The following is a 12,439-nucleotide window of genomic DNA, read 5'->3' as shown; positions in this document are numbered from 1 at the left end:
CCAAACAATGAGCAAAATGCAAGAAAGCTCAGTAGAGCTGTGAGTCATTTAATGTATTCTTAATATAAACATTATTTACTTCAGCTTTAAATCTGAATAAAAGGAGAATCTGACTTTGAGGTTTGTGGATTCTGCTTCATCTCACAATTTTTTTAATGAAAGACCTTGTTTTCTTTGTCCCAGCAGTGCCGTACTTCATTTTACTACCTTTGTACACTGAGGACTATTTTGACTTTTGAAATGTTCCTTTCATAGTGTACTTTTCTCCAAATTCCTCCTCATCCACCAAATTTGTTAAGACGACAATATTGAAAAGGTTTAAACAAATCAGGTCCACCTTGAGTTTTCTTTACTGTTAGACTTACAAAGATCTGACATAATTGTATAATTTAAATTTTTCCAACTGGCTCTCTTTATTATCTCTTATGTGAAAAAGTAATTTTTTGGGAGGGCATCGTGGCCATGACTCTCACTCTTTATTGCTTGTAACAAAATGTGTTCCTATTCAACTACATTTTTATGGTTATGTAAAAATCTAAACTTTTCATCACATTCACTTTTTTGTCTCGCTCTCTCAAGGCTCATGCAGTCCTGGCTAAAGTTGGTTATCCCGAGTTTATTCTGAACGACACCTACCTCAATGAAGATTTAAAGCAGGTTTGTACAGCACTGCTGAAAGCCAGTTCTTAAGAATAGCAGGGGTTCAACTTGGGAGCAGAATTAAAAATGTTCAACTGAAATAGGTATGCTTAAAAATAGGCTTCATTGTTTTTTAAAGTTATAATTTATTCATGATTTTCATTTGCTTTCATCTAGTGATGCATGGACTGTGTGATTCTCACCAGTTTGTCTAAGATGCGGTGGCTTTTGATAAGAACACGAAGTTATATATATATTTTTAATATTTAAATTTAAATTTCAAGTTAACTTTCCTTTCCTGATGGTATGTAAGTTTGTGGTTATTTTTTGAAAAGTGAATTAACAGTGTGTGTCTGTATTTGTGTATGTTTTAGCTCAAGTTCAGTGAGAAGGACTACTACGGGAATGTGCTGCAAACGTTGAAGTTTATCGCCCAATCTGACATCGCCTGGCTCAGAAAGAGCGTCCCGCGTACGGAGTGAGTGGCAGGACTTATATCTGTCCACTTGAGATTTTGTGTTTTACTTCCTGGTTAACATGCCATAATGTGTGTATGTGTGTGTGTGTGTTTGGGTTGCAGGTGGTTCACAAACCCAACGACTGTGAACGCCTTCTACAGTTCCTCCACGAATCAAATCAGTAAGATACAACATATGATTGATTACTGAGAGCAATATTCAGTTTAATTATACAGAAGTTGTTGACTTCTGAAGCTCTGTCCAGACAGGATGACGCTACACTGCACCTCGGTGATTTCAATTAAGCATCTGCCGTGGAAACATTTTTTCGGGGGGGATTGTTGTTCCTGTAAAATGGCTGAGTTGGCATTTCAATGTCAGAAATAATTGGGAATTTGCATTAAAAACAAACTAAAACTGACAGAGAGGACATGTGCTTTCTCAAACAGGTAAAATGTGATCTGTTTTTTAATAGTTTCTCCCCTGAGATCAGGCTTTTTAATCACAAATAACCTCACAAAAAATAATTACCCGACCTTCTGCAGTAAACGTATCCTGTCTGGACAGGGCCAAAGACACACAGACAAAAAAAACTATTTTCATCTTCTCCTTAAGGATTTCCCGCTGGAGAGCTTCAAAAACCCTTCTTTTGGGGAAGAGAGTATCCGAGGTGAGATTAAAGAAATGTTACACGCTCTACTTACAGACCAAAGAGAAAAAGGCCACCTCATGCTTTTTACTCAGGAGCAATGTGGAGCTCTGAAATAATCATTCTGACATGAGCCACAAAGAAGAACTGTGGTAGTAAGGCCTGTGGACAAACGGAATGATTTAATACCTCGTGCTCCACAGATCATGAAATTACAGCTCATAAATCATACGTTTATTAAAAAGTTCAAGTTCAATTTTTAAATCAGTTTTTTAACAGAGTCCTATGCTTTCATACAGTGAAAATATTAAACCCTAAACGCCTTTAAACACCGGGGGCGTTAATTCATTTGCACATCAATATATTTTTTTGAACTTTTGCTTTATGTCAGTACCTGAATATTATGTAGCGAAAAAACAAGGTCATTGATTTTTGTAAAAAGGTAGATTTCTCTGAGCTTTGGCACTGAAAATAAAGGCATCAACCAATCAGGTTGTGCGAATGGACATATTCAAAATGTACACTATAGGTAACACAACAGGGAGGCTCCAGAGTCAGAGCCAGGACAGCAAACTTTATTACTCCTTTCAACCTTAACAAAGGCAGCACAGATCAGATCCACTTCTTCTGTTCTTACCTTTCACAATAAAAGCCCTAGACATATACTCTCTGTAACTTTTTACCAGAGGGAACTCAAATCCACTCTGAGCATTTTTGCAAAAAGGAAACTTAATAAAATATCTTACAGTAGCTTAAGGCTTTACAACAATTTAACCTTTACAGACTGCCATATGCTGCTCTGTGTCAAAACGATCTTTAGTTGATCCTCTGCCTGTGCAAATATATTCCAACCTTTTATTGGAAAAGTGTTGCAAATGTTGCAATTCACATTGTTGCCAATATAAATAGCTTCAATACAAAACATTCGCAGGCTAGTATTTTGCATTTTCGTGCTGTTTATTCTTCATGAAGCCGTGTAATTTCAAATGTAAATGTGTGTTCAAATGTAAATTCAAGCAAAGCTTTTAATGGCACCATGCTGTGAGTTAATCAATACTGTCAATGACATTCCTAAAAATAGAAACCATGGTAGCTTAATTATGGACATTTTAGTATCCAGAAATAAAGCTTCTAACTGGAAACCAGTGAAGAAACTGTTTAAACATTTATGTGGCACCTGTTCTTACAGTAACTGTATTCACCAAACGTCGTAGCCTGTCAGGTAGCAAGCTAACATGACACATTCCAGTAAGAAATGGCAGCTATTGGCATTGGTATCCCAATTTGATTTAGTTGTATTAAACGTGAACGAATGAAGTTCATCCCTTTGTTGTCTGTTTCCAGGTCTCTAAGTTATGGTGCCATCGGAGTGATAGTAGGACATGAGTTCACACACGGCTTTGACAATAACGGTAAATACTGAACGCCAAGAATAACGTCAGAAAACAACCACAATATGAAGTCAGAGATTTCAAACATGGCTTTTTGTGTCTGATTCTTTCATGAACAGGTCGAAGGTACGACAAAAATGGCAACCTGGGCCAATGGTGGACCAACTCGTCTATAACGGCCTTCAATGAGAAGATCCAGTGTATGATGGTGCAGTATAACGGCTACCACTGGCAGGAGGCAGACCTAAACGTAAGGCATTGAATCTACAGAATTTACAAAAACAGTAGAATCAGCTCAAAAAGAATTCCCTTAAAACATTTAAATAACAATTGAGTGAAGAATATCTGTACCTGCCAGTTTTACACCTTACAGGCTTCTTTATTTTCAGTGAATTTCTGTTTTTAACTTGTTTAATGTTTTACAAAAAGTAAGGGGTGCATAGCTCAGAGTCAGGACGAGGTCGTTTCGATCCAGAGTTAACTGTGTTAATAATTGTTGAAGGAATAACTATGTGCGTTGTGGATGTTTTGTTCTGTAGGTGCGGGGAAAGAGGACTCTGGCAGAAAACGTAGCAGACAATGGAGGAATCAGAGAGGCTTTTAGGGTACGATGTGTTTTCTTACATGACAATTTCAAAATGAACAAAAGCTCCTCTTGATCTAGAAAAAGATTAGGGTTCGACGAAATGAAGAATTTATTGCATGTGAATGTGCCAGCATGAATACCAGTATCAATGCACGGAAGCTCTTATTAGTTTCCCCTTGTGCTTCTCATTATTTTGGTATGTGATTTTAATTAGTTACACCTGCGTTCACGGCTGCATCTGAGCTTGTAATTTGCTTAGGATTTATTTATTAGTTACCTGTGACAGTTTGTGTGAAAAGTCTATTCATAAAACTCGTCATGTTACGTTAAGGAGCCCAAACGTTCTCTTTGTGTTTGTGTGCAGGCGTACAGGCGGTGGGTGGATGAGAGCAGAGGTGGAGTGGAGGAGCCTCGGCTGCCTGGAGTCGGTCTGAGCAACAACCAACTGTTCTTCCTGAGCTACGCACATGTAAGTAGACGCATGCGGAAACTATTTATTGCTGCTCTGCCAATTCCACGCCTCAACCAGTAAGAGCAATTATGTGCTTCACTGTTGTCTTGTCTGAATATACTGGCGTTTTCCCTGAGTGGATACTTGGTTAATAATATCAAGAAACTAGCCGGAGAACACTTGATTGTAAAAATCATCCAATTGAAAAACCCAGCCCAGTGTTGCCAACTCTTTTCCAAATTTGACTTTCAACAAAAATCTGAAAATAAAATTGATTTCCAACCCTACCTTTAATGTTGAGGTTTAGATCTAAAACTGGTAGGATTAATATTTAAAAACAGTTTCTGTCTCAACTATAAAATCTGAAGCTTTTACAACATTAAATTACTCCATAAATCAGTTGTTTTTGTGGTTAAAAAAAGGGGGATATGAATGTGAAATGAAATAACTCATATTCCATACTCAAGTATCATTTGGAGGTACTTTATATGAATAATTCATGTGTATGCCACTTTATACTTGTACTCCAGTACATTTTCAGAGGCAAATATTGTACTTTTTACTCCAATACATTTATTTGACAGCTTTAATTGACTTTAAAAACAACCCTACCTTTACAAGCTGAAACATTAAAGTGATGAACACATTACTGCAGCTTGACTACTTTTACTTTTGGGAACTTGAAGCATATTTATATTCTAATGCTAGTGTACTGTTCCCTTGGTATCGCACAACATACTTGCTATGGAGTAATTCTACACTGTGGTATTGCTACATTTATGTAAAAGAAAAAAGTCTGAGTACTTCTTTCACCAAATTAGCACATAGTAATCTATACACTATACTCTGTAGGTGAGATGTAACTCATACAGACCAGAAGCAGCCAGGGACCAGGTCCAGAGTGGAGCTCACAGTCCGCCCAAATACAGGTGAGCTCACACACACACACACACACACACACACACACACACACACACACACACACACACACACACACACACACACACACACACACACACACACACACACACACACACACACACACACAGATGAATGCACACATAATCCTGAGCAACCTGACCTTTACCTTCACTGTTGCCCTGCAGAGTTATCGGAGCGATGAGCAACTACGAAGAGTTTGGGAAAGCGTTCAGCTGCCCCGAGTCGTCAGTTATGAACCGAGGCATAGAGTCCTGCCGGGTGTGGTGACCTTTGACCTCAGCTTGACCCTGAACCAGGCCGGAGCTGTCAGCGAGACGTCTGTTGAAAAGGCAGATAAAGCCTGACTCAGCATATATAGTTTACATGATGTGGGAACAATAAAAATGAGTTCTCTTCTCACAGAAAACACACTCATGTTAGGGTGAGAGTGGGAAATGTTAAAGACTGAGGCCATTTTTTGATGGGCTACTGTATATTGTTACTGCAACATATTTGTTACTTTTTCCACAGGTACATTTCATGCATAAATTATGACTGAAACCATTTTGTTAAGGACCATAGTTTATGGATTGTAGGAAAATGTTGGAAAAAAGAGGCTGTCCCTTTTTACATCAACGGCCCTCTATGCACTGTAAGTGTGACTATGATGATGCTAGAAGTTTTCTAATGGGACTTAAAAATGTATATATTAAAGTAAAGGTACAATGACAAGTTTCTTGTTTTGTTTTTTTACAGGAACCTAACACTGAATATTATGGTAACTGTGAGCAGAAATATATCAGATCAATGTCTGCATGTATTCATTAGAAGCCATGAATGCCCCAAAATTTAATTATATTTGAGCATAAATATAAGCAGAAAATGCAAAAAGTTGAATATTTACCGTCCAAATTTTTAAAACTACATTTTTAGTTTTTCAAATGATTGTGAAATCTTCTATCATAATTTTGTACTTGTAGGGAAGTTCAACAATTAAAATGATGTTGAAGTGTTAATAATTGTAATACTTAATGAGGTTAAACTACTAAGGATGTGTGTGTGTGTGTGTGTGTGTGTGTGTGTGTGTGTGTGTGTGTGTGTGTGTGTGTGTGTGTGTGTGCTCTCCTTTGATACATCTCAGTCTCGTCTCGGTTTCTGTTCCACTTTGTTTCAATCTCCGTCTTGTGTCAGACATTTATATTTGTTCTGCTGCAGTTCAGCCCAAGGCAAATGAACTCACGGAATTACAAACACTCAAACTACGAGATGCACTCCCTCCATTTGACTTTCTGCCTCTCTGTTCCTGAACTGCACTGCTGAGGTGCACTCACACTAATAAAGGGGGTCATTTCACAGATTTTACAAGTTAGTCAGGAAAAGGTGAAGGATATATATTTTAAAAAATCAGGAGTAATCATTAAAACACATGATTGTAATTCCTGAAGTCAATGTTCAAGTTTATATTTAGAAGTTAAAATAATTGTCAACAGAAGATGTTGTTTTTTTCCATTTTATTTTAAATGTATCTGTGTACCCTTTTTGTTTTTTAGCATCTTGACGCACTCTTATAGTTTTGACCCAGTTGAAAAAATTGTCAGGCTGCAACTAATTATTTCTACGATTCATTTTTTTGTCGAAAAAATGTCATAAAAAATAAAACATGCCCATCAGAATTTTCAAAGGGCCCAATGTGATGTCCTCAAATGTGTTTTTTTGTTTGTCCATGTTTAAAACCAAAAGATATTCAGTCTGCATTGATGTAAAACAGTAAAACCAGCAAATTCTCACAACTTGAAATGCTGAAAATAGCAAATATTATCTATTCTTTCTTAATAAATGACTTAATTGAATAACCAACATTGTTGACAATTATTTTTGCCAATTTACTAATCATTTTTTTCTTTTCACCCTTCATTAGCATCACTCTAGTCACCCAGTAAGGTTTAATTTGAAATGCTAAATTATAAACATCAAAAACTCCACAGTGGAAATAAGAAACTGATAACACTTTTCATTTTTTGCTCATTTATATTTGTTTTGCTTCATTTATTACCTCATTGTAACTTAATGGGATGAATTTTTGCCTTTCCATCATTATAGTAAATGCGTTTATTGTTCACAGTTCGGGTCTTTTCGGTTCTTTCTTTTGAGGTTATAATAAAAGTCTGAGACATTACGCTGTCCCTCCACCTCGTAACTTTGCCGTGATTGATAAGGTGAGTCAGAAAACGTGTGTGTAAAGAGAGAGTCTGAGTGAGGTGGCAGACAGTGGATGGAGGGTGATGATGGATGGACGACAGAAGACATTAAAAGATTGGCGTAGCATCTGAGTGTCCCTTTATTGATTTTCCCTGGGACCTGCTATCACACACATCATGTCTCCTTCATATTATTTCACCAGTTCCCATGGCAACTTGAACATGTCACAAGTGCGTACATGTTTTGCATGTGTGTCTTTCAGTGCGTCTTTCATGGCCCGGCGGGGAGGGGGAACATTAATGACTTGTATCTGTGGCTCCACCGGCTGCACTCTCATTTATACACACCAATTAGAAACCCAGTCCGGAGCCCCGGTCTATTGTGGTATCGTGTGACCTGAATGTGTGTGTGTGTGTGTGTGTGTGTGTGTGTGTGTGTGTGTTGGTGTGAGTAAGTGAGATGGGTGATAACGAGGACAGATTTCCTTGTTACTAGTTTTGTAAGCAACACCATGCATCCGGCCCCATCAATGGCAGATTCCAGCGCGGATGCATAAATAGATAAAACACCTGTTGTTCACTTTTCTACTTTCTTTGCTGAAACTACTCCTCTAACATTCAGACTGGTGTTTGAGTCTGAGTTGTTTTTAACACTGTACTATACTATAATTAAATGTATGCTTTATTGCTGTATTTTTGCTATGCTATATTATATTACTACATTTCACCATATATTGGGCTATATTTTATAGCCCATAATATATTATACTGCACTATATTATGTAAAACTGTTAGACCGTTTTTATTAGATTATATACTTTTATAGTTCTATATAAATACAGACAAAGTCATTACTTATCATATCTCACTCTGGTGTGAGCTTTGCCTAATTTTGAGTTAACCTGCACTTTTTTTTTGTCATTTCATTACTATTCTTATTTTTATTTTATATACTTATACTTTGTATAGGCAACATGTGTAAGTCTTGGTCGTTTAAAATGGCAACATTTCGCAGCACATTTAATTAATTCCAATGAAATCGCTGTGTAATTTTATTTTTTTTATTTTCATTAACCAACTCGAACAACATCAACTTAAAGGTATTTTATGTGTATGAACCATACCAGAATAATCGAAGCAGCAGTAACTAGAAATGTAAAAAAAATAACAACAAATAATTAAATAAATTTTTTTGGTTCGATATTAGAAAGATTAGTACCTAGAATAAAAAAATACAAAAGAAACTAAGAAATAAAGTAAAGACAATAATATGTTGCCATCTGTTCACATACATTTTGAGCATTTGTCTGATTTAAATTAAAACCTGATTTTCCCGCAAAAAATATTGGACAAACCTTATATATAAGTTAGCTATTTTCATAAACATCTAGTTTAACTTTCAGGAACTTCGACCGATAAATTTGGTCCGTTGACCAGCTATACCTTTAACTGACTGTTAGCAAGCTCTGCGCTGCCGTGATTTTATCTCCTAACGTAATTCCAGGTGATTCGCCCCAAGGCAAAGTTCAAAATCAGTAACAGTACCGACTTGTTTCCATGGTTTCCAGTTTTAAGATGTAGGAAAATACTTAGCTATAAATGGAGTTGAGTTTTTTTATTTTTCACGAAAAACATAAATTCCCCCCAAATTCTGATAATACGATAATTTACATATTTAAAAAATACTTGAAACTGTGATTTGAGTAGATTCAGGCTCCTTGTAAGTGTATATCTGATGCAGTCAGCCCTGCTATTCAAAGCCCAATAGGAGAATCAATACCTGCAGCTACCATCGGAGCTCTGTGTAGTTAGAGCAGTTTATAATGAGCTACTGCCTCACTTTGTGCCGTTATTTCATTGAACTGCGATAAATCTATTTAAGTGGCCAGTGTGAAAATTACAGCTAAGGTGATTCAACCGCTGATTTGTCCCCTGGATCCAGGCCTCGTACAACAAAACCACACCGATCTGCAAATATTGGTTAATCAAGTCACAATGGGGCATAGATTGACCCCAAGAATCACTCTAGAAAAAGTGCTGGATGCAATTTGTGGTTACCGTGACGACCAATTTAGAAGATGTTCTTTGAGCTTTTTCTTTTTAAGCTATTAAAAGTGTTGAACATGTACAACTCCAAAGAAGGGGGCGTACAGATACAAGAACTTGTCAAAGGAGCTTCATAGGATGTGGCGTAGTGGAGAGCAAGGTAGTTCTCCAATCAGAGGGTCGGTGGTTCGATACCCGGCTTCGGCAGTCGATGTGTCCTTGGGCAAGACACTTAACCCCAAGTTGCTCCCGAAGGCTTGCCATCGGTGTGGACTGGATGTTGCATGAATGTTAGTTAGAGTCTGATGGTGGCACCTTGCATGGTAGCCTGTCATCAGTGTGTGAATGGGTGAATGATATGTAATATACTACTGACTGTAAGTCGCTTTGGATAAAAGCGTCTGCTAAATGACTGTAATGTAATGTAATGTTTAGTAGGAGGTGATGTGAGGAGCATGTCTGGAGGCGGAGCTGTCTGAGGAGGAGCAGGAAGTGGGAGGAGCCCGGCTGGATCAGAGTTTATATACATTCAGGTGTTACCTTACCTGATGTGCTGAAACTATTGTTTGTCTGAATAGAAATGTGAGTTTGTTTTATCTTAGTACTTTTATGTTGACTTTACCTTGATGCTGGAGTTATTTATGATAAGTTAGATTGATTGTACATTGTGTTAACTCTTATCAGGTTATAGATATTTGCTCCCTATGTATTATATTTTATTGTACACTGATAAAACATGGAACATATTTTATTTTTAGTGTGTAGTTTCTGGCCATAGTGTTAATCATAATACCTGATTATCAGCATAAACCTCTCATACAGTCCTCAATGGGGAATATTCTACACCCGGTTTTGATATCGACCTTATCGACTCATTTATTTGAGAGTTGTAGAAACTGCACTTTATATATGTGCATGTGTTGTGTTTTTGCAATATTTCCTTTCCTTTCATTACTTCTGTTTGCCTCCTGTATTGAGTGATCCTCAGTTTTCTGGTTAAGTTGAGAGTTTCCTATGTATTTGTAACCTCCAGGACAAAGCACAGGTCTGCTTTATTTGCTGTCATTATAAGATCTGGGACTCTCTTTTGGCAAACATTTTCCCCGAAGAAGGTCTACTCTATTATTAGATAGGCCATAAGTGTGCAGTGCCTTCTTTTTTCCACATTTAATCAATTTTTAATCAAAATATGTCCCAACACAATGCAAATCTACTGGAGCCAATTCCTCCTATCTACAGGTGAGTGTTATGATAATGTCTGGAATGGAAAGATAAGAGTTGTGGAGATTTTGCTTCACTATTTTGCAACCTTTAAGCATTTTTGGTTGTATTTGGCTACTGTGAACAATGTAGCAAATCCATGAGCAGCACTTATAATAAAGGACTTCCAGGATTGTTGCATCAGTGTGGTTAAGTAACATGATTTATTATATATTCTTTCACTATATTAGCCACAAACAGATATTCAAATGTGGTTATTTTATCAACAAACTGTTTGTCAATTGAATCTCAAGAAAAAAAAAGGGACTATAACACAGTATACTGTTTATATCACCACCTGGATATGTGATTCAACCATCCAGGTTTGTCAAACCAAGCAGAAAAAGGCCAACAAGTGGATGTCAGTTTGAACCAACATCAGCTCAAAAGGCAGCAGCTATTTCTGCTGTCAGAGGCTCAAACGTGCTCTGGTACTCAGACCTCAAAGCAAACCACTTGTCGTTTATGTCCTCCATCTTCTCCTTGAGGGTAGGTGAGTGGGAAGGTGAATCAGTCCAGAAAAACAGACAAAATCACTATCATTTAAACTCAATGACAAGGAAAACGACACACTGAAAAATGCTGCCCAGTCATGCAGTTCTGTTTCTGTCCAGTAGAGAGCAGGGAAAACATGCCTTCAGGGCCTTTCTTTTGAGGCCGTGTACAGATTTCAGATGGCTCCAGTAATCACACAGATTAAATTTGACTTTCAGGTGAAAATGGCTCTTATCGAATATCACACTCTGACCTTTTAGCAAATCAGGTTTTCCATAGGCGTCGGTGAAGTCATCGGACCTCCTCCGGTTTTCTTCCTCAAGCTTGTGGCTCTCAGCTGCCTCACACTTTATCTGTTTTTCTGGCTCTTTCTCCTGCGATTGTGTATGTGAAAGAGAGGCAATGTGAGTCATGTGATACGCTTTTTATCTGCGTCCGTCTGCATCTATCTTCTCTGTTTCTGGCCTGTAGCTGTAATCAAATCTTTGAGTCTCTAAGAGGCCATGAATATGACTTAACTGTATCTCTCCTCCGATGCCCCTCCCTATGACCTCCCTCTTCCATCACCCCCCCGCTTACAGCATCCTTCCTGGCCTCATGAGCTAATGTCCAAATGACATTTAGAAATTATGAATGCGGCTGACCACCGAGGGGATGCGGAAAATACACAGACAGAAATAGCAGAGAGGAAAAATAAGGATGAATAAATGGATAAGTAGCAGATGGTGATGGTGTTGAGGTCATTCGTAAAGTGAAAAAAAAGAATTGATCCATATTATATCTGAATTATTTTTTAACCAAACGTTTTGCAGTCGCTTAAGCAGCTCTTATTTATTTTTTTCAGTGAAAGGTTTGCCTTTTCAGAAATGGTTTTCTGTCGTGCAACTTTACCAGTTTTGCCTCACTCACTGCTATCATTAATCCAGTTTTCAAAATATTTTTTATTTTAAAACCACACTGTATGCTAGTGCTGGAGAGGTGGACGGACAAAGTTAGCAACTAGGAGGTCAACATTGTGGAGCATTTATATGCTAAATAGCTAAATATATCCCTCAAGAGTTGGTGGAGACCAAAAACGGAGCTAAAAGGACTTATGTTCAACAGGTGTCCAGAAACACAACAACAGATGAGTATTATAGTAAACCTAATTATATGATTCTTTATGCTTAAAGCTGTTTGAGGCAGTTTATTTTTGGCATTATTGGGCAAAAATTCATCAAGAGTGGAATACAAATGTTATTCTTCATACAGCAACCTGTACGACTACTTTTCATTCATTTCAAATATCATCCCCAGTGTGTGATCCTGATTGTCTCCTGTCACAGGCTAGATTTTCTTAAGACTG

General features: G+C 37.5%; 1 protein-coding gene across 1 annotated transcript in view; it reads left to right on the top strand.

Moving 5' to 3' along the window:
- Positions 1–6,894, top strand: part of phex (phosphate regulating endopeptidase homolog, X-linked) — an 18,822-nt gene extending 11,928 nt beyond the window's left edge. The window contains exons 13-22 of the mRNA XM_054622666.1: positions 580–657; positions 1,014–1,117; positions 1,220–1,278; positions 1,713–1,767; positions 3,091–3,158; positions 3,257–3,387; positions 3,677–3,742; positions 4,088–4,192; positions 5,027–5,103; positions 5,281–6,894. Of these exons, the coding sequence (XP_054478641.1) occupies positions 580–657; positions 1,014–1,117; positions 1,220–1,278; positions 1,713–1,767; positions 3,091–3,158; positions 3,257–3,387; positions 3,677–3,742; positions 4,088–4,192; positions 5,027–5,103; positions 5,281–5,383 (846 nt within the window). The 3' untranslated portion in view covers positions 5,384–6,894. The remainder of the gene's footprint in view (positions 1–579; positions 658–1,013; positions 1,118–1,219; positions 1,279–1,712; positions 1,768–3,090; positions 3,159–3,256; positions 3,388–3,676; positions 3,743–4,087; positions 4,193–5,026; positions 5,104–5,280) is intronic.
- The last annotated feature ends 5,545 nt before the right edge of the window (positions 6,895–12,439 follow it).

This window comes from Anoplopoma fimbria, chromosome 21, assembly GCF_027596085.1.
Source record: "Anoplopoma fimbria isolate UVic2021 breed Golden Eagle Sablefish chromosome 21, Afim_UVic_2022, whole genome shotgun sequence".
In the NCBI taxonomy this organism is placed as follows: Eukaryota; Metazoa; Chordata; class Actinopteri; order Perciformes; family Anoplopomatidae; genus Anoplopoma; species Anoplopoma fimbria.
This window is presented reverse-complemented; position numbering and strand designations above follow the sequence as displayed.